Here is a 23,864-nt window from a genome sequence, read left to right on the forward strand (position 1 = left end):
TTAGTATCTACTTTTTTTTCTGTTCTGTGCTATCTCACTTAAAGCCCTGTGTAATCAGTTCAAACTAAAAAATGTCTCGCTAAGTTTACATAGTAAATCAACCTACGCATTCTCCTTCCTGTTCCACTGTGTATAAAAAGGCTGAAACTAGGAAAAGTACAAGGTTTGGAAGAACAATAATTTTGTCAAGAAAGATGCTGAGTCTCACAAAACTCACTCAGCAAACTGAACTACCCTTCCAGAATGCTGACCCCACCCCTTATCTCAGCAAAAACCACTAGGCAGCTAGCTGACCTGGAGGTTCCCCCCATGGCTATCCCAAGAGGGTTAGGAAATACACACCTGGCCTTTAGTCAATTTCATAAAAGCTTATCTACCCTTTAAACTCTTTTTCACTCTTGTTCCAAACCATTAGGGTTTTTCCTTCCTGCAAATGATGCTAGGTTTAGTAACAAGCCTTCCACAAACTTTTCAATCACTGGAATTGTCTGTCAGAGTATGGTATCTGAAACATCCATTTATATAAACAGGCAGGAGATCATCCAGCTAAGCCTCCTTCCTTATTCTAGGTTTAACAATCTAGCCAGTAAATTCAGTGCTCTTGACATTTCACAACCTAAAATCTAACTTAAATACACACACACACACACATACACACACACACACACACACACACTACAGCAATTTTACAACTGGCTAGCTATAGAAGAAAATAAAGAGCTCCCTCCACTGATGGAAATTTGAGCTTTTAAAATTCAGATCAGGTCAGACCAGTGGCCAGAAAAAGTGGTCAGTTCTTTGATCATAGAGCAGGATGGTAAAATAGAAGAAAATGGGCTTTGGAGCTAGATCTAAATGGGTTCAAATCCTGGCCCTGCCAGAACTGGTCTTAAGTCATTTAACCTTTCTTAGCATTGCTTTCCACGTCTATAAAAGAGAGACAATAATAAGTCCCTAACAGAGTCGTTGTGAAGATTAATGTAATAAAACATGTAACTTGCCAAGATCAATGCCTGAACACTCATACCAGAAAGTATATTAAGGAAAGAAGTACTATGTATCTATGGGTTATGAAGAGATTTTGGTTAAAGAATAAATGTAAACCTAAAGTTGGGGATTGGTAAAGCATTTCATCTGAATCTTTGACCTAATTACTAGTTCTGGGAAAATATTTTGATGGTAGAAGAAATAAAATGGAAAAGGCAAAAGTTAAAAATCAACAGAGAGAATTTGATCTATCCCTAGGAATCTTAACTCACGAATATCCTTGTTAATTTTTTTTTTTTTTAACAAGGTGAGGAAAACTAATACTGTAGAGACTGAAGTAAATATCTTGGATACTAAAACATGATTTTTATGTTAGTATAATCAATTTTATGAGATCAGCATTTGTGAAAAAAGTTTAAGAACTGATGCTCAAATCTTATTTTTCAGCTCCCTAATTTTTCCTAATTTTAAAGGATTTTTAATCTGGACTACTCTGTCGATAGGCTTGGGGGCGGGCGGCGGTCAGTGAACCCCTACAGACTTTGTATGTAAAATTATATTTGTCTACATATATGCATTGTTTTCTGGGAAGAGGGCCCACAGCTTTCATCAGCTTCAAAAAAGGAGTATGTAATCTCCAGAAAGGTTAAAAACTATTGTTTTCAATGCATACCTCCACCCATTCAGTTTTCAAGTTAGAATACACTGTTCCTTGGGTCACTCACAGAAATAAGCCCTGAAAATTGGCAAACTTAAGTGACGCTTACTCCAAAAGCAGGCAGGGAGCAAGGAAGCTTGCTTAGGTTTCACTTCTTTAATAGTAAGACCAAGCTTCAAATTGGCTATCATCCCCAAAACCCTCTTAAAAAAACCCAAAATAACAACAAAAACAAAAAAAACAGGAAAGAACTACCAGTGTCATATTCTAAACACACTTGCTAATACTTATCTGGTTCAACTGTAGAAGGAATTCTATACATTCCACAATTTAATACAAGCTGGAAATTCCTTAATTCTTCAGAGAATGAAATAGGTCAGTAAAAACCCCAGGATGCCTGATTTCAAAAAGGGCCCTCCCTCAAGAATTAAGAGCCCTTCATAGTCATAAAAATGTTTATATGATATCCCCTTTTCCACAAGAATGCTACTATACCAGACTCATATTAGGTGTGGCCCAATTTGGCCGATTCTGAAGACAAAAATGAATGTAAACTATAAATTCTGCAGAAAGGGAACTTTCAGCACTAAAGACTTCTGGTTCAAAGCATGGGTTTTGGAGTCAGAGAGACTTTCGTCTGAATACCAGTTGTGCCATTTAAGAGATGAGACATTTGGCAAATGATTCAATCTCATTAAGCCTCAATTTCTTAACTCATAGAATGGGGCTAATAAGATAACAGAGTTATTGTAAGACCCCAAATGAGATAAAGCTCTAGAATACAGTAATCACTCAATAAAAGGTAGTTATTCATGTGACAGCATTTCTATCAGCTGGGCAAGCAGGTTGGCAGTATTTTGGCCTCCTGATGATACAAACAAACCCTTTCTATGACCAATTTCCCTTGCTTTTCTTTTGTCTTTGTAACATAATCTAGATGGAATTCATTTGAAAATAAATGACTGAGCTCTCAACCAATGATAATAGGAAACACAAGACAGTCAACTTCAAAAGAGAACTACCGCATCAGAGAACCACTAAGTCCTATACCACACAAAAGTAACTACTGCCCAGTAAGTTCTACCCATCAATGCTTTTTCTACAAAGAAAGGCTTAAACACACCATCAAATATTTTCAACAGATACGTGATTAAACAAATACAGTAAAATGTTAATTATAGAATCTAGGTGGTAAACGGGTATTCTCGTGCAATTCCTTCAACTTTTCTGTATGTTTGAAATTTTTCAAAATAAAATGTGGAGACGGTTTCCCTGGTGGCGCAGTGGTTAAGAATCCGCCTGCCAACGCAGGGGACAAGGGTTCAAGCCCTGGTCCGGGAAGTTCTCACATGCCCTGGAGCAATGAAGCCCATGCGCCACAACTACTGAGCCTGCACTCCAGAGCCCGCGAGCCACAACTACGGAAGCCCGCGTGCCTAGAGTCCATACTCCGCAACAAGAAAAGCCAACGCAATGAGAAGTGCACGCACCGCAACGAAGAGTAGCCTGCGCTCGCCACACCTAGAGAAAGCACGCACGCAGCAAGGAAGACCCAACACAGCCAAAAATAAATAAATAAAGTTAATTAATTTTAAAAATAAATTAAATGTTGAGGGAAAAAAGAAGGCAACCAAAAAATCCAACCATCCACAACTAAGACCAAAATTTAGTTTCCTTACGCATCTAGATGATACCCAATTACTTTGTGTCTTCAGCATTGTAAAGATACACTTGATAATTTTAATAAAATGCCCCTCATTTTTTACATAAGACCAAAATTTGACCCCACTGGAGAGGGCTTTAGCTAGCTAACAGGAATGGCTTTAAGTAAGACTTTTATTCAACTAAAGTTAGCCAGCTGAGGAAACTGCAAAGCTAATATAAACACTCCCAAAAAAGCAGGGAAAAAAAGTTCTAAATAGTCAGGATTTGTATACTGTTTATGAAGGAACCTGTATATAATGAAACTAGGTATGGATGGAAGTATGACACAGCCGATCACTATACGTGCCACAGGAAGGAGCCATTCTATGTGGTAAGCAGAATATTATTTTGACCCCCTGTGACACGCAGGAAAGTAATTAAAGTGTAGTTAGTCCCCCAGAGGCAGCCTGTAAAAAACAGACAATAAAGTCCTATAACTGCAAGCAGTAGGAGACACTTCTCAATTCTGTAGGTTAAAACACAACGGCTACATGTTCACAGAAAGGTTAAAATAAAAAAAGTTTTGCCAAGGATGTGGAAGAGATGGAATTCTCATGCATGCTGATGGGAGCATAAAGCAAAAACAATCCGGCAGTTTCTTATAATGTGAAACATAAACACATTTACTATATGACCTACCAATTCCACTCCTACGTATCTACCCAAGAGAAATGAAAACATGTCCATACAGACAATTATAGTTGAATGTTCACTGAAGCTTTATTCATCATAGTCCAAAACTGAAAACAGCCAAATGTCTATCAAGAGGTAAACAGATAAACTGTGGCACATTCATGCCACAGAGTATTACTCAGCAATAAAAAGGACCAAACTACTGATGCCCACAATAAGGATGAATCTCAAAAATACACTGAGCAAAGAAGACAGAAAAGAGTCTGTTTGATTTGATTTCATTTATTTGAAGTTCCGAATAGACAAAACTATTCTATAGTGATAATTATCAGATCAGTGGTTGTCTGTCAGGGAGGGGGCAGGGGTAGGGGGTACAACAGACACAAGGAAGCTTTCTGAAGTAATGTATGTGCTCTATATCTTGATTGGGGTGGTAGTTAAACAGATCTATACTTTTCTCAGATTTAAAACTCTCAAAATGTGTGCATTTGACTGTATGTAAATTAAACCTCAATAAAGTTGATTTTAAAATAAAATTATATAATATCCTCATTTAGAAATGTAAAATAGTCCATCATCAGAGTGAAACAGCCCCTATTCTACTTTTAGATTACTCTGAATTTTTTTTTTGCTGTTATTGACAATGTTGTTATGAAGATCCCAATAGATGAATCTCTACACATATCTGCAGTACAAAATTGTTTAATGGATAAAACACACCCTTTTTCCTTCACCTCCCATATCTTTGTGGAAAATAAGCTAAGCCTTCAATACTTTCACGTCTTACAAGCCTATTTCAACAAAATAATGAAGAGAAAATTAAGCCAGAGCTAGTTTTACCCCTACTACTGCTTTGGCCTTTTGTCTTAACCTCCTAAAAACAACAGGACACGTATTTCAAGCCTAGTGTAGTTAAGAATGTCAGCAACAGATGATTATAAAATTAAGCCAGAGAGCAACAGCATCTCTGTCTAGTTTATTAAAGCCATAATGTGAGAAACATCAAACTCACTCAACACTTGATTAATACTATTGTATTACATTATAAATATAATTGATCTTTTTTAGGAGTCCTAGAATCCCCTTTTTAGATTTTTAAGCATTCAAGGCTGTAAAGCATTTTCTTCTCACAGAGTATTTGAAAAAGAATTTGTCCAGCCAAATAGCTAACATTAGAAAAACTTCTAATAACGTTGAAGTACATCAAGCAAATGAACTTACAACTCAAAAAATATTTAAGAAGACTATATGCAAACATGGAAAAGTCCTTATAATATGTAAAATGCAAAAAACAAAGACTATAAATATTGTTTGAGGTTTTTTGCGTTTAAAATATAAAAATATCGTCCATTGTGATCTTATGAGCACATAAGATATTTCTGCCCCCAAATAGACACAGTATGTAAACTATGAAAATAGCTAAGTTAGGGTAACTATGGGTAATTTTAAAAATTTAACATAGCTTTTCTATCTTTTCAATTACACAAAGCTTTTTAAACAAACTCCCTATCTTCTCTGCAATATATTTTCTTGGAAACTGGGTGAAGATCTTACAAGTTGGAGAAAAACAGTCCCCTAACTCATCAAAAGAACCACCCTTCCTTTGACTTTTCTCTGGTTCATTGCCCAGTTGTTGAGTACATCTATACTAGACACTAGACTTTAAAAACAAGGAACTACTCTACTGAAATGTAAAGACATGTCCTTTTAAATTTTGCAGTTAAATCATCTGGCTGGCTTAGGTTGACTCCTTTTCATCCACCTCTGCCTCTTTGATATCTAACTTAGGCAAACAATCAAATCACATAACTGACTAATTGTATTAGCAATCATGCTGTACTTTGCCCTTACACTCTGGAGATAAGGGATTCAGACATGCATAAGCAATAAAAATAGCCAAAGGAAGTCAAGCTTGATCGTGTCTGTACCAAAGTACAATGCCAGACCACTAAATACCAAGAACTTTTTGGAATTTTGTTTCAGAAATAATAACATTTTAGAACACCTAATTTACTGACAGGACAAGAGAAGTACAACTAGAGAAAGTAAATGGTCAAAGGTTTCTAAAACGCTTGCATTTTTTCTAATAAACAATCTGGTTAACAATTTTAAAAGCACAAAACTATTATCTCAATTACTCTTAATGTTAACTTATGTGGAAAATGAGACGATGACTACATAAACAGGTAGAAAATGGAAAGCCATTCCACTGGTAATATGCATCTAAAGTCATAAAAATGTTCATGTTCTTTCAACCCAAAATGGCCTTACTGAGAATTTATCCTAAGGAAATCATCATAATATGAGCTCCATGAGGGCAAGAACTTTACAGTGGCATTTGGACCATTCTCAAGTATTTGTTGAAAGAAATGAAATAATCCTGAACACAGAAAAAGCAAGGTACAAGTATGTTCATTATTTAGGTTGTTTCCAAATTTCTGTTCTTATAAAAAGTCAGCAATAGGGGGAAATGAATGATAAAGAAAATTATAGCAAAACAATTTAACTATAAAGCAACCATTTAAAATTGTAAATATGAAGAACAAAATAATCTGTAAATATGTTTGGGCCACTGTTATGTTAAGAAGTGGATTATAAAAATGCAACTTCTAAAAGATAACACAGGAGAAAATCTAGTGATGGGTATGACAATGAGATTTTAGACAACAAAAATGTGATCCATGAAAGACAAAATTGCTAAGATGAATTTTATAAAAATTAAAAACTTCTGCTCTGTGAAAGACACTGTTAAGAAAAACAAGTCACAGACTGGGAAAATATATTTGGAAACCACATATTTGATAAAGGACTTGTATCCAAAATATAAAAGAACCTTAAAACTCAACAATAAGAAAACAAGCCAGTTAAAAATGGGCAGGGACTTCCCTGGTGGTCCAGTGGTTAAGACTCTGCACTCCCAATGCAGGGGGCCCGGGTTCTAACCCTGGTCGGGGAACTAAGATCCCACATACCACAACTAAGCCCGAGTTCTGCAACTACTGAGCCTGTGCACTCTAGAGCCCATGAGCCTCAACTAGAGAAGCCCATGGGCCACAAGACCCAGCACAGCCAAATTAAATAAATAAATAGATAAATTTTTTTAATGTATTAAAAAATGGGCAAAACATCTGAACAGACACCTCACTAAAGAAGAAATACAGATGGTAAATAAACATATAAAAGTTACTCGACATCACTCATCATTGGAGAACTGCAAATACCACTAAATACCTATTTGGTTAAAAGAAACACAATAATATCAAATGCTGGTGAAGATGTGGAGCAACAGCAATTCATTCAATGGTAGAACCACTTTGGAAGACAATTTGACAGTTTCTTAAAAAGCTAAACATAGTCTTACCATAAGATCCAGCAATCACACTCCTAGGTATTTACCCAATTGAGTTGACAACTTATATTCACACAAAAACCTGCACACAGATGTTTATAGCAGCTTTATTCATAATTGCCAAAAACTGGAAGCAACCAAGATGTCCTTTATAAGTGAATGGATAAACAAAAGTGGTACATCTAGACAATGGAATATCATTCAGCTATAAAAAGAAATGAGCTCTCAAGCCACAAAAAGACATGCGGGAGTCTTAAATGCATATTGCTAAGGGAAAGAAGCCAATCTGAAAAGGCTACATATTGTATGATTCCAATTAATTATATGACATTCCAGAAAAGGCAAAGATCAGTGTGCTGCCAGGGGCTTGGAGGGAGGAGAGGGATGAATAAGTGAAGCACAGGGGATTTTTAGGGCAGAGAAACTATTCCCTATGATACTGTAACACTGCATACATGAGAGGATGCACTTGTCAAAACCTACAGAACTTTACCACACAAAGAGTAAACCTTAATGTATGCAACTTTTTCTTAAATCATAGGTTCAGAGAATTCCAGGCTATAACAAGAGACTCTAACTGTATTTCAAATCTTTTTTTTTTTTTTTTTTTTTTTTTTGCAGTACGCGGGCCTCTATTTCAAAAAACCTCATGGAAGCAGGTAGGAGGGAAAAGGTACAGACCTAAGTAACTGGAAATGAATGAATTCTGTAAGATTAAAGGCCAAAGGGACTGTACATAAGTACTGTATTCTAGTTAGTAAAGTTGTTTCCCGCAGGGGTACAGGTTAACAATTCTGGTATTACTACACATGTATACTGGAATTGAAAAATTAAGTAAATAAATGGTGGATGTAGGGAGCCAAGTTTCTCATTGTTGGAGTGGAAATGTACAAATCAGCAAGGGGAAGGGGATAAAACATCTATATGGTAATGAAGAAAAGCTATAGACATCAGTAAGAACTCATGTTTAACTTAATATAGATACAGATGGTTACATATAGAAATATTTATAGATATGTGTATATACAGGGGTTAATAAACACTCATATATTTCTTTGCTCTGACAGCTGAGAGGGCCTGAAAGTACACCCTCTTAGCAAGAACCATACCTAATGCCTAGATCTTGGTTTCTAATAACATTCTCCAGTAAAAAGAACCAGTGCCTCTTGGAGAAATGGCTGATTCTAGGACTGGGGCAGGAAACACACAAGATGAGCCTGGAGCACTGTGTAGTACCAGAAAGTAAGGAAGTGCTCAAAAACAAAACAAAACAAAAAAACACACATTGATGAGAGTATGGTAGAAGGGCACAGAAGCCAACTGAAAGAGCTACCAATGGCTGATTCTGGAACAACTGGAGCAACAAAATAAAGTGGCAGTCTCAGATTATACAACCCGAAGTATAAAATTATTATCCACGAGCCCATACTGATATAAATAAATGACAGAATAAATACACAGGGGAGAAGAGACATTCTTCTCCTATGGAGAATTCCAAATAAATTATACAGTTACTACATACTAAAGGAGAAAAGCATAACTTCCCACTCCTTAAGTGTGGGCTGCATATAGTGACTCCTATCCAAAGGGTACAGTATGAAGAGGGGGGAGAGGAGGAGGAGAATAACTTTAAAGTCGAGAAACCTGGCAAACTACTTTAGCCAGATGATCAAGGTCAATATCAACAGTCATAAATCATGATGATAGTATGTACAGTTGATATGAACTGATGAAAATGATACTTTACCTCTGTGACTGTCCTCCCAAAATCACCAAAACTCCAATCTAATCATGAAAAAAAATCAGACAAATTCTAATAGTCAGGCATACAATACCTGACCAGTACTCCTCAAAAGTGTCAAGGTAGGGGCTTCCCTGGTGGCGCAGTGGTTGAGAGTCCGCCTGCCGATGCAGGAGACACGGGTTCGTGCCCCGGTCCGGGAGGATCCCACATGCCGCGGAGCAGCTGGGCCCGTGAGCCATGGCCGCTGAGCCTGCGCATCCGGAGCCTGTGCTCCGTGACGGGAGAGGCCACAGCAGTGAGAGGCCCGCGTACCACAAAAAAAAAAAAAAAAAAATGTCAAGGTCATCAAAAACAAGGAAAGACTAAGAAAATGTCACAGCCAATATGCGCCTAAGGAGACATGACAACTAAATGTAATGTGGTATCTTGGATGGGATCCCGGAATAGAAAGACATTAGGTAAAAACTAATGAAATCAGAATAAACTATGGGCTTCAGCTGGTAATAATGTATCAACATTGGTTCATTTATTTTAACAAATGTTAAACATGTAACAAATAACCATATATAAGAGAAAAACTGTATGGTGGGAGTGGGGGATGTATATATGGAAACTCTACACTATCTGTTCAATTTTTCCATAAATCTAAAACTATTCTAGAAAATGGTCTATTAATTCTAAAAATTAGATCACAAATTATATGTAACAGTATGACTTCATAACAAATACATTAAAAAAGGACAGCCAAAATACAAAAAGTAGTTGTGTTAGGATGATAAGATAGGTGATTTTTTTTTCCTTAGTCTCCAAATTTTCTAACATTACTAATACATTACTTTTATAATTTAAAAAATGAATTTTATACCACTAAACACCTACTAGAATGACCAAAATCCAAAACACTGACAATACCAAATGCTGATGAGGATACGGCTTAACAGGAACTCTCATTCATTGCTGGTGGAAATGCAAAAGGGTATACTTTGGAAGACAGTTTGGTGGCTTCTTATAAAAATAACATACTCTTGGGCTTCCCTGGTGGCGCAGTGGTTGAGAGTCCGCCTGCCGATGCAGGGGACACGGGTTCGTGCCCTGGTCCAGGAGGATCCCACATGCCGCGGAGCGGCTAGGCCCGTGAGCCATGGCCGCTGAGCCTGCGCATCCAGAGCCTGTGCTCCGCAACAGGAGAGGTCACAACTGTGACAGGCCCGTGTACCGCAAAAAACAAACAAACAAACATACTCTTACCACCTGGATCCAGCAATTACGCTCTTTGGAGTCAAAAACTTTTGTCCACACAAAAACCTGTACACAGATGTTTATAAGCAGCTTTATTCATAATTACCAAAACTTGGAAGCAACCAAGATGTCCTTCAGTTGAGGAATGGATAAACTGTGGTAGATCCAGAAGACAATGGAATATTATTCATCACTAGAAAGAAATGAGCTATCAAGCCATAAAAAGACATGAAGGACACTTAAATGTATATTACTAGGTGAAAGAAGACAAGGCTACATACTATATGATTCCAACTGTATGATAATCTGGAAGAGGCAAAAATATGGAGACAGTAAAAAGATCAGTAGTTGCCAGGGCTTAGGGGGAGAGAGGAATGAATTGGCAGAGCATAGAGGATTTTTAGGGCAGTGAAACTACTCTGTATACTACAATGGCAGATACTGTTATTACAAATTTGTCCAAACCCATAGAATATACATCACCAAGAGTGAACCCTAAAGTAAACTATGGACTCTAAGTGACAATGATGCGTCAATGTAGGCTCATCAATTCTAACAAATGTACCTCTCTGGTGGGGGAAGTTTATAATGGTGGAGGCTGTGCATTCTATGGAGAGCCCTAATTCACAAACCCTTACCGAAGCCTTTTTTAAGTATCAAAAGCAAAATTCAACATTTATACCAATATTTTAAAGCACCTACATCCAAAAATTTAATGCTGGGCAAAAGAGAGTACTAATAACGATAAAGTATGGCCCTGGCAGGGTTGAGAAACTGAGAGGTATGTCAATCAGCATCTAGTCTTCCCAAAGAGGGAAAAAAGAATAAATAACGTGTCAAATAAGCTGCTCACCATTACCTTTGGCTGGGTGTTCTATTCACAAAGAATGCTGCCTGAGGCAGGAAAAGTACAAATAAGCATCATCTGTCTTTCGACCATAATACCTCCAGCCACAAGTAACAAGGGTTTACTACTTGGGAAGGAGTAATAGATTCCTCAAAACTTCCAGTTCCAAGGCAATCAGGAAACAAATATAATCTACACAGGTAGACTTATTTCTAAATAAACGAATCTTGTCATTCAATAAAAAAAAGTATAATAAGGCTTAAGGTTTTAAGGTATTTTAAAAATCAATATAAAATTATAATCAAGCTATTCAGAAGTTCATTTGTTATCTGATAATTATCTGTAAAGCCAATGTAACAACTTGACACCAAGAGTAAAACAAACTTGTTCATTTCCCTCCTAATAAAATACAAAATTCTAGTCTTAGGATTTTAAAACAGCCTCCTATATTAAAATTACTAAGGCTTTGGATCTGTGCTCCACATGGCCAGGACACAACTAGTTTACACCTTTTATCCTAGCATAATTAATGGGCCCCTTTCAAGTGTCTTGGTCTGGACAATAAACTATACAGTCCTCCTAGTTTTAGTACATTTTGTGTCTGGAAGACTCCTGTGAATATGCACATAGTCTCTAGGCACTTGCATTACTAGTTTAGATAACTAAGGGCAGAAGAGTACTTATGGCGGCTTGGAGGAATTGCTCTAAACTTGTTCATCCCATTGTGGTGAGGCAGGACGGGGGGGAGGTTAGGGAGGAGGAATAAGAATCAGGTCAACTATGCTTAAGAAATAACCTAAGGCTGCCGCTTTCTCCACCAAACCTAAAATTCCTTAGTGCAAAGACTACATGTCATTCAGCTTCCTATCCCCAGTGTCTAATATTGTATGTGTCATGTAGTAAGCACTCATTAAAAGTTTTCCCTGAGTGAATGAAAAAAATTATTAAGATTAGCACATAAACTCAATACTGGTTTTCCTTCATGCACTTCCATAATTTAATTCCTTATTTTTAACTTTTATACTGGTTTCACTATTTAGAGGGAAGTACTAAAAATATTATGCAAGCTCTACATTTTTCAAGCCTTAGTATTAGTGATCATTTTGTTTTCTATTGTGGGTAGCAATAAAAATAATGGTTAAGAGTAAAATATGACATTCAATTATGTAAGCAATTCCAAAGTGAGGCTATGTTTTCTTTTACTGAAATATACTGAAAATAAAAGTAAATTGTTTTTATTAATTTTTTAAAAAATAAACACTGATTCCAAGGATAGCAAAATGAGGTAAGAAGAAGGAATAAGAAATAAACATGTTGACATTTAAAAAGCAGCCTGTATTTTATGTTAATTCTGGGAATAATCTATTATAATTATATTGTTTCATCTCATAAAAACTAAATGTACCACATTTAGTTAAAAAATTTAAGCACAGGGGCTTCCCTGGTAGCGCAGTGGTTGAGAGTCCACCTGCCAATGAAGGGGACACAGGTTCGTGCCCCAGTCCGGGAAGATCCCACATACTGCGGAGCGGCTAGGCCTGTGAGCCATGGCCGCTGAGCCTGCGCGTCCGGAGCCTGTGCTCCACAACGGGAGAGGCCACAACAGTGAGAGGCCCGCGTACCACAAAAAAAAAAAAAAAAATTTAAGCACAATGGGTTTCCTCACACGACAGAGGCTAAAGTATTACCAGTAAAGTCTTAAAGAAATTTCCCGATACTAAAGCTATAAAAGTATACATTTATCTTGTTTGGATAAGATTTTTTTGTTTGCTCACTTTTCAACTTTGGTCTTTAAAAACTTGATCAGCATATAACAACTCTATGGTTCAATTTAAATGTAAAGCTAGATGTGAAAATAGGTTACTTCTTCGCACTGCGGGGATAATGAATGCTAGATAAAGGTAAGAAAGTTGCTAATAGCCATAATGGTTTCCCTAACCTGACTAACTCATTCTCCTCCTATCTACCCTATTTCTCAGGCCCCCTCAATCAATTATTCACCAGCAAAACAAACATAATCAGTCCTAAAGCATTTCTCAACACCAACTCAGTCTCTGAGATCTGCTATAATTTGAACCATTGCCTAAATGGCCAATTTAAATGCAACTCCCCAATGTTTTTAGTTTGGTGTACAGTGAAAGTTAATTAAAGAATAAAATCTACTTGCTTTATCAACAACCTTAGTTTGCAAGTCAGGTAAGTTACCAAAGGAGGAATCTTAATATTTTAAAGTTCTATTTCACTACTATTTCTGAATTATTCACATAATGCAATTAAAAACATGATTCTTCATGTGATCTGATAAGTCTGTTCTGCGGTGACAAACTGCACCCTGAATCCCAACACCCATTTCCTAAATATTCAATTTGTCTCCAGAGGTACTGTATTTGAGTGTGAGGAAAAGTGTAAATCTATCACTACTACTGAAAAAACAGTTCAAAATACCTTCATCTATGTAACAAGCCCTTAGAAATGAATAACAAGATAGATACTTTTTAAGTCATATGGCCCTTCAGCAATCAAATACCATCTTTTAACCCAAATTAAGTTTGCACAATTTTTTGGAAGCTGAGGAACACAGACTACAGTACAGTTTTTGTTAAGTTGTAGTCTATTTCAGCATATTGAATAAGAAGAAAGTTACAGTAAGACCTTTTCCAAATCAGAAACATAAAGGATAATTTGGTAGGCCAGGGAAATCTAAAATAATCTATTAGCACACAATTCAGAAAGGGAAACTTTAGTGTCACATTTCCTTGGATTCAAAACACCAGGTAAAGAGAACAAAACTCACTGTCGTTTCTAAGAAAAGAGATGCAAGTTACCTACCTTGAGAAAACAGATCCAAAAAATAGTTTTTAACCCTACCAGAATCAAAATGATCATAATTTTGGGTAAAAAGAATTAAGTAACCTGCATGATACATTCAGTAGACAAACTGCACACTAAATTACAAACTTTATCATGATTAAACTGATCAGCAAAAGAAGTGGAAGAAGTTTCCAAAACTTTCACAGAGGTCATCACATCTCCAAATATTAAGTTAATCAATTTTCAAAACATACTAAATAAATATAACTAGATAGGCCCACAGATATAAAAGTACTGTCGGGGGCAGGGGGTTGGAGGGGAGAGAGAGAGCTTCCTGGTTAATCACACTGAATAGTTCCGTAAGAGTAATCAGCCTCTTCAAAGCAGCTGGGAGAAAATCCACACAAGCAGCTGACTCTGCAGACTGCTCTGTACTTTTCCAAAGAGAAGTAAACTAATTACTTGTGTTTCAAGTCCACAGAATACACAGACCTGTCATTCTAGTCTTGCTCTGAGGTCTGACATACGAATCTGCAATTTCAGATAGCTTAAGCAAAAACCATTTTTTTAAAAGATGTTTTCATAACAACGGAAGTTCATTAAAGGAAGTACACATAAGAGTACTCAAATGCAGTACCTTACTCTGCAACTTTAATACCTTGCAGATAGGTATATTTCCTCAACTATATGAAAACCTTATTAGTTAGCAGGGAGCAATAAATAATAAACAAAAAAGACTACACACATACTACCTAGCATTTGACTGATACCATATCACAAAATCTAATTCTGAAGTACCCCTCACAATACTGACAGGAGAAATTCACTGTACGGTCACCACCAATTCTTAAACTTATCTGGGGCTTCCCTGGTGGCGCAGTGGTTAAGAATCTACGTGCCAATGCAGGGGACGTGGGTTCGAGCCCTGGTCTGGAAAGATCCCACATGCCGCAGAGCAACTAAGCCAGTGCGCCACAACTACTAAGCCTGCACTCTAGAGCCCACGATCCACAACTACTGAGCCGGCGTGCTGCAACTACAGAAGCCCGCGTGCCTAGGGCACGTGCTCCGAAACAAGAGAAGCCACCGCAATGAGAAGCCCGCGCACCACAACGAAGACCAGCCCCCCACTTGCCACAACTAAAGAAAGTCCGCACACAGCAACGAAGACCCAACACATACAAATAAATAAATAAACAAACTTATTTGAAGGATCTTTGTAAGAATTTTCATTTTGAATGTAGACTTCAGGTATAAATCTTAGTACTATACATATTAAGTTCCCTGTCTGTCTTCCGTCCCACTCAACTCCCAGCAACATGCTGTCTGCCAAAATAAAAGATTTAAATTAAAGGAGGCATCTTCAAATCAGAGGAGTACAGCTAAAACAGAACATCTGTAGGGCAGAGCACAAGTGGACCTACGGCATATAGGATCAAACTTACCAACTGTAAACACAATAGTAAGTACAGTCATATAAAACATAAGAGAAAGAGAAACAAATATTTGAGAAGCTGAACTGTGCTGTGAGTAAAATACATATACAAATTAAAGGCAACCAGCTCCTCACCAGCTGCTCCCAGCTCTGGGCATTAGAGCTTAGTTGTCTTTAGTTCCCTTCTTTATATAGTACAAGACAGCCCAAGAGAGTAGATGCTCTGAAATTCTTCTAACAGTGATTTTCCTCTTTGGCCTTGGAAATGTTATTCAACCTCTTCAGGTAAATAATTAAATAAAAACTAGATTCTCAGGGAGTCCTGGGTATTAATGCACATATAACGATATTCTGACCTCAAAAACAGAATAAAATCCAAACTTTTTAGCACGGCAATCAAAACCCCATTTGATCTAACCTGAAGCACAGGTGTCTATAAACAAACAGCAACTTTCGATTCCTTGTTATCCTAAGATCCTCCCTTTGGTTACACAGTTACTTCAGCCTATAAAATCTTTCCCCCTCTTCTGCCTACTAAAATTATACCTGTCCTTCAATCACAGTTTAAAAGCCTTCTATGACCCATTCACCCACCAATCTTCCAATCTTCTCAAGCATATTCACTCTTCTCACCTCTAAACTCCATTGTGTTTTTCATTTATCTCCATTATTTCATTTTGCTTTACATGCAGTAAATTGTTTACATGCACCTTCCCCACCGCAGTGTAAGTTTCCCAAGGGCAGGGATGCAGGGACTCTGTGACTCATACAAGCCTAACAGTACTTTACACATAGTTTGTGCTTAATTGTGGTACCAGGCTGAACATGAGGTGATTATTAGCCAACATCATAAAATTGATACCCTAAATCACTGGTTTTCAAACAGTGGATTACAACCTAATGAGTCATGAAATTAATGCAGTGGGCCACCATCAGCATTCAAAAAACAAAACAAAAAACCCAAAATACTGACGGACTAAAAAATACCAGAGTACATGATACTAATAAACACAGTTTTGTGAAACTTGTTTCAGGTGGTTTTTTTTTTTTTAACTGGGTGTAATACAAAATCTATGAGTTTCAATTTTTTTAAAAATGGTTTTAAACTGCCTAAATTTTTTTTTCCAAATGTGGGCCTGGAATTGCACCACCCATACACTGGCTCTTACTAGACTGCCTAAGTGAAGCACAGAAACCATCTCTATAGTTGACAGTAGAAGAACAGAATGACCCTAACTGGCGCTAACCTAAACCACTACAATATCCTTTGTGCCAGCAATGTCAGCATCTAACAATGAACTTACCACAGATCATGCTCCCAAAGCACCGTGCAGTGATCATAAATCATAAATGTTTGCTTGTCAACTGAGTCTCTTTGCTTATCTACCAGATCATAAGAATTATTCCCAACGGGACTTAAACAATTATCCTTTAGAGCGTGTTAATAAACCCTCTCCTGAAACAAACTGGAAAAGTGGTGGCTGGAAAAAGAACTGTTCTTCACCATAACTTATATGACCCAAACAAATCTTCACGTTACTAACAAAAAATCTTTTTCTGGTCACAGCAACGTTGCAGAAGACATTTCTGTGGGGAAGATAATGCTATTTTCAAATTTAGTTTTATTATTTTGCCGCCTCCACTACCTATGGAATTAAAAGTATTTCTTGGGGTTGCAATTACGATCGTCATGCTCTCTTCACTGATAACCAATAAAGATAGCAACAAATAAGGGCAAAGAATGCCTATTTTGGTCCCCCGTCTTCTACCCAATTTAACAATAAGAGAGACAGGGTAAATAAAGATATAACACAGTTACATTTCAAAATCATAGAACCAAAGTTCAACTGCTATCCAACTTCATAGGGATATGACTGAATTTTAAGAATTTTAAGTGACTTCAGTCAAGAATAGTTGACTATTAACAGTCAAGAATAGCTGAGAAAACAAAGAAATGGAAAATACACTGGATTTAGCTTCCAAAGACCTGGGTTTAATTCTGGTTAACATTCATTAGTGCAACACCCAGTTTCCTCTCTTATGAAACAGGGATAATACTCATACATTCATTCAGCAAGCGTTTATAGAAGAGTACTTTCTATGTGCCGCTAGATATTAAGCTACGGAAACAGCATAGACATAGTCCCTGCCACCAAGGAGCTTATATTTTCCCTATCTCACAAGGCTCTTGTGAAGATCAAATGTAAAAACACTGTGCAAACTGTAACACTATACAAATTGCAAAGTAATATAATAATTATTATTAACTTGCTCTACCTCTTAACCCTCACCTTTATTACAACAGCTTATCAAGATTCAAAAAATAAAGTGTAGATGATTAGATACAACAGTTAGTCCACTATCTACTGAACTGATTTTCCTAAGGGCTGGGATTTCAAGAGCCTAATAAATCACTTTGTTCATATAGTCTTAGCTAACCACTCTCTACATAATCACGACAATAAAATGAACTGAGAATTAAAGGCTTGTAGTTTCACTCCAGGTATGGGGTGGGTATGTTGGCTGCATTACCCACACCTGGCCAGGGAGTAAAAACTAAAGATTTCTAGGCCCCGTGCAAGACCTACTGAATCATAACCTTTAAAGGGTGAGCCTGAGAATCCATACTTTTGACAAGCACACCCAGTGATTCTTACGCTCACTAAAGCTTGAGGATCACTGCCATAAAAACTTCCTTTGATCAATAACCATGATTTCAAACACCATTTACAAAACCTACCTGGAAAATCTAAGCCAAATAGAATTCAGCTACAACTGAGAAAGCAGATCCTAAGAATGTACTTTTTTAACTCATAAAAATATTTCGTGTGGCCCCAACCTCTTTTTAGTCAATTTTCAAATTTTCACATAAAATTTTAAAAAAACAAAAACAAAAAAAGAATGCCCATGACATATTTATATGTTTTTAAAATAAATTATCACTAAACAAATATATATACACCCACAAACATCTTTTTCTTATGGTTTAACTTTAATACAGAAAAGTTATATTATCTTGTAGCTATCAAGAAGTAAGGTGGGACTTCCCTGGTGGTGCAGTGGTTAAGAATCACCTGCCAATGCAGGGGACGTGGGTTCGAGCCCTGGTCCGGGGAGATCCCACTTGCCACGGAGCAACTAAGCCCATGAGCCACAACTACTGAGCCTGTGTTCTAGAGCCTGCGAGCCACAACTACTGAAGCCCACGCACCTAGAGCTCGTGCTCTGCAACAAGAGAAGCCACCGCAATGAGAAGCCCGCACACCACAACGTAGAGTAGCCCCCACTCGCCGCAACCAGAGAAAGCCCGCACGCAACAACAAAGACCCAACGCAGCCAAAAATAAAATTAATTAATTTTTTTAAAAAAGAAGTAAGGCATATACTCTCTGCCTAGCATAAATATATCATGATATTGAACGCTTACAAGCCAACCTTAGGGTCCATGCTTACTGAAGACCATATTACCCAAACACCAAAGAGACAAAACAAACTAGCCAACAGACAAACCTAATCTCTCAAAAATAGACAGTACAATATCCATATCCACTGCACACTTAAACCCTCCTAAGGGCATCTCTCAAGAAATCAATCAAGAGCCCTTGAAACTATCTTAACCTTAAGAAAATCACCTGAAGTCTAATATTTTTTCACATGCTATATGATTAGTGCAAAGACATATTTATTTTGGTTTTATTTGTTGAAAGCATCCTTTACTCACTAGTCTCCAAGTGTATATACATCAAAGGGAAGACACTCAATATATGTTACACTGGAAAAATTACAAGGTGAAGGCTAACACTGCCATTCAAGAAAACTTTCCATCTGCAGTAAAATTCAGAGCCCAGAAGGCTTGTTCATACTCCAGCACCAAGCCCTGCAACATGACTCTTTCCCTAACCAGTTAGAATCTAGTCAGCTTTGAAGGGAGAAAGGACAAACCAAATCATATTGAATTTAATTTAATGACTTCTCCTAGATTCAGTTAGGACAAGGCCTTGGTAAGCAGCCTTTAAAGAAATGCACAGAAAAAATGCTCTTTTTTGTCCAAGCTTCTGTTCTCGTAAATCTCATCTGTTCTTTCAAACCTCTATCAGTTGTCCAAACTACTGCAATATATGAAAATTGGAATACAATAATTTGCATATTGGAGGAAAGTGTCTAAAATCGGGAAAAGTCTTAATCAACAATGATCTGTTTAAGAAGGTCCACACATCCACCTATAACTCGATACAAACTACATCTACACAATAATAATCTACCTATGCCTACTCTGACCCTACTTCATCAACATGATGGCACTTCATCAACATGCAAAGCTTACCTGGGACAACAGAGAGGTTAATTTAAGGAACATGGGTGAGAGACAGAAAAAAGTGTTGCCTAAAGAATGCTTTAGGAAAATCAGCATCAACCTAACCAAGATCAAAACAAGTAGCGGATACAGATATCCCTCAAGAACAATGTCTGTTTGCTCTCTGTTTTCCTCCTCTCACTTGAAAACCTAAGGAGAAGATGTAGACTTTGGAAGAAGGGAAGGACAGAGAAAGAAACTGTATAGTTGAGGACCCAAACAATTTACCACCTATCTTGGCTCTGTTACAACTATTACTATTTTCACTATAGTAGCAGAGAAACTTCAAAGAATTTGGAAATCAAAATACAGTTGGAAGGTGAGAATCCAATGCCAGGTAGATGTCCAATCATCACAACATTCCAGAAAAAAGTTCTCTAAGCAAAGAGTGCTCTTTTTGCCCCACCCACTAAAAGAGAGAAAGTTGTATACTCATCACCACTAAAATGTAATGTCTTTTCTCTAGAAGAAGAAATGGGCCTAGACTGGAACCTGGGCCTGAGGCAAGTCCTTCTGTCTGTCTGGGGAATCATCTGAGGTCTCCTTTAGAGTACCTAGTTTATATCTGGACTCTGCTGCAAAAACCACAGTACTCTATTCCAGTAAAGAAAAAATGATTTAGAACTTTATGATAAATTTATAATTTTACATAAATACTTCAGTATTAAATTTAAAAATAAACAGCTGGATACAAAGTTAACTTCCAAAGGGAAAGGAAAATGACAATTCCAAGAGCTTCTATCAGAAGGAAACATCAGCCACAGATTTTGAGTTATCTAGAAAGAAAAGAATTAGGTGCCCAGGTACAAAGCAAAAGGTCACTACTGCATTCTGCATCTGAATGCCCTGACACCCAAAAAATTAAGCATATATTGCCAGAGTACCAGAAAAGTCATAGGACATTAAGAGAAAAAAGAACGCATCTATTTACAGGAAGGACAGAGGATAGGTATAATAGCTTCAAACACTTACTTGGGTGAACTACTCTTTCTTGAGGTGGAAGGTAAGAGGAAACAGAATGAATGGATACCATAGAGTAAGAATGTCAAGGATAAGGGTAAGAGGCATAAGCTGAATAAGAAGGGATTGACTACTCTATAGGTCCTTCAAAATACTCATCCCCTTGAAACATTGATCAAACCTACTGTATAAACCTACTGTTCTACTAGAGGAAAGACTGAAGGTTATGGAAATTATGGTTAAAATAACATTTATAATATTGAGAAAGAGGGAATTCCCTGGCGGTCCAGTGGTTAGGACTCTGCGCTTTCACTGTGGTGGGCCTGGGTTCAATCCCTGGTGGAGGAACTAAGACCCCTCAAGCCGCGCGGAGCGGCCAAAAAAAGAGAGAGAAAGATTCATGAGGGCAAATCCTAGCACTGAAAGAGAGGGCAAAAGTGTGAAAAAAGAATATACAAGAGTCAGTAAGCAGGAGAGAGATATAGGATTGAAGACTGCTGAGGAGAATGGAGACAATGAGAGCATACACCACCTACCAGTCAATCAGCAATCACTATACAAATCTTAATACAAAGTATAAAAACACAAATGTAACACCTGGATTAAAGGAGTAGGAGGAGGTCTGCAAAGAAACTGCAAGACAGGGCAGCATCCTGCCAGAGCTTTAAGGTATTCGGTGAGGAAGTAAGGATGAAGGAATATGAAGCGGGAGGCACTGCAGCAAGGAAAGAGGATGGGTTTCAACATGAAGGAGCCTAAAAAAGAGAAAGAAGGGAAAACAACCTCAGAGAGAAATAGGATAAAGTCAAGCATGATATCACAAGAGAACAGACTAGAAGAGAGAATGAAAATGGCATGCCCTGAAAAAGTGGGGAGGTCAAAGACCCAAAAGGGGCTGTAGTTGGGGGGAAGTAGGAGCTAAAGAGAGCTCTACCATAAACCCGACGAAAAAGAAATATGAGTATGGTGCAGAAGTGAAGACAGGGGCCAGAACAGGGATGCTCTCAGAGGGATGTGGTGATGGAGACGCTAGATTCAAAATACTGGTGTGATAAGGGGACTACTGTGAAAAACTATCGTGTCAAAGACGACACCACCATCAAAAAAAAAAAAAAAGCAAGGGTCAGAAAAGAAGGTATTCTCAGAGTATCAATACAAAAAAGACGGGAGGAAAGGGACACACGGTAGGACAGAAAAATATAGAGTGCTTAACCATAAGGAGAGGGTAACTAAGGAAAGAAAAAGGAGTGCAGCGTGGAGGGATGATGTTTCCGGAAGAAAAGTAGGAGCCGACCAAAGGTCCTGCCTATTTGGTTTAGAGGGCAGAAGCGTCGGTCCACGGGGGCTAAAGGGAGTGGTGGAGAACAAGAAACTATGATGCTCAAGATGAGAACTTGAGGAGGACACACAGTGGCTGGGTCAGAAAAGGAGATGCTGTCAGTCAGAAGCAGAAAAAGGTTCAACAAGAGGAAAGCAAAGGGGCACCGAGGAGCAGAAAGCAGCATGCCAAAGGGGAAGGCAAGGGGGCAGAAACGAAGCCAAAGCAATGGGGGCAGGGGTAAAAGCAGTAGGGGCGCTGGGACACTGGAGATTACAGGGAGGGTGCGGGGGTCCCAGAAACCCGGGGTGTGGGGAGGTAAAAGGGCCAACCTCCATGGAGGGGCGGGGGGCCGGTTCGGGGGTTGAGGGGAGGTGCGGCCTGAGGGTGACAGGGGTAGAGGGGAAATGCAGGGACAGACAGAGGGGAAGGGGTGGGGCGGCGGGCAGCCCCGATACTCACACCTCCAGAATGCGGTCCCCCTTGCGCACCCCGGCCCGGTCGGCCGCCCCCCCGGGCAGCACGGCGCTCACATGCTGCAGCGGCGCGTACAGCTCCCCGTTGATGCTCCGCAGTTGCCCGCCCTCGCTCACTTGGCCCCGCACGTTGAAGCCGTAGCCGGACTCGGACTTGACGATGCGCACAACCCGCGGGCCGCCGCCTCCCCCGCCGCCGTTCCCGGCGCAGTGGAGCCCAGACCCCCCACCGCCGCCGCCGCCGCCACCTCCGTTCCTGTGAGGGGCTGAGGGGTGAATCCCTTCCCCGTCCTCATCCGCCATCTTGCGAGCGAGCAAGCCGTACTCCCACCACCCTACGCCTCCACTCCCTCCGCGCGTGCTCGGCCTTCTCAGCAGCCGCGCGACCCCCGGCGCGCGCGCCCGCTCCGCCGACGGCGGGACCCGAGTCGGCCACGGAGCTGCCGGCGCGGGTAAAGGGGAGACAGGGGGCGGGGGGAAAGAGGACGGTTTAGACGCCGTGAAGCCTCCTGGGAGTTGTAGTTTCTGAATGGTGGGGGCGGGGAGAGGGCTGGGCCCGGGCCGGAGCTGAGGTTATGTGACGCAATTTGGGCGCAAAGCCTGCTGGGGGTTGTAGTTCACCTTTCAAGCTCTTCTTACGAGTGTCCTTTTGGATGGTGAGCAGGTAACCCAGCCTGGAGTGGAGGTGACAGATTCATCTGCTGACGTGGAGGATATTTTATTTTTCTTTCATTTCATAATCTTTAAAAAACAATAATATTAGGACAACTTGATGTTTGTGTCAGCATAGTCTTAAATTATAACAACTCGTTTGCTCAGTACCTTATGTGTCTACATACTTTTTTTTTTTCAGTCCCCGCGGGCTCGCAGGCGGAATCGGCGCCCCACCCCCACCCCCTCAGTGGAAGCGGGAGTCTTAACCACTGGACCACCAGGGAAGTCCCTATATACATTATTTTATTGAATGACCCCAACAATCTTGTGAGACAACTGGGTCATGAATTCGCTTCTCTATTTCAGTATTGGGAAACTGAACCAAAGTCATCCAGCTGTTAAGTAACAGGAACCAAGGCCCAGTTATTTCTGTGCAACTTTCTTTTCATATATTGCAACTACATAAAAACTTGCCCCATCTATGTAAAAAAGCATATGTAGAGGAAACTATATGGTCTCAGTGATTTAGACCTGGACATTAGAGTGTCCAAGTAATAATTTCAATTGAGCAATGATTTTGTTTTTTAAGTTTTAAAATATCCATATTTTTTTTCTTATTGAAATATAGATGATTTACAATATTATGTAAGTTTCAGGTATACAACGTAGTGATTCACAATTTTTAAAGATTATACT

The 23,864-nt window shown here is 38.8% G+C and overlaps 1 protein-coding gene across 1 annotated transcript in view; it reads right to left on the reverse strand.

Moving 5' to 3' along the window:
* The window catches only part of SNX27 (sorting nexin 27), an 85,510-nt gene extending 62,527 nt beyond the window's left edge, over window positions 1-22,983 (reverse strand). Inside the window, exon 1 of the mRNA XM_030846483.2 lies at window positions 22,501-22,983. Coding sequence (XP_030702343.1) covers window positions 22,501-22,817 — 317 coding nt within the window. The 5' untranslated portion in view covers window positions 22,818-22,983. The remainder of the gene's footprint in view (window positions 1-22,500) is intronic.
* Window positions 22,984-23,864: the final 881 nt, after the last annotated feature.

The sequence above is a fragment of the Globicephala melas genome, chromosome 1 (assembly GCF_963455315.2).
Source record: "Globicephala melas chromosome 1, mGloMel1.2, whole genome shotgun sequence".
NCBI lineage: Eukaryota > Metazoa > Chordata > Mammalia > Artiodactyla > Delphinidae > Globicephala > Globicephala melas.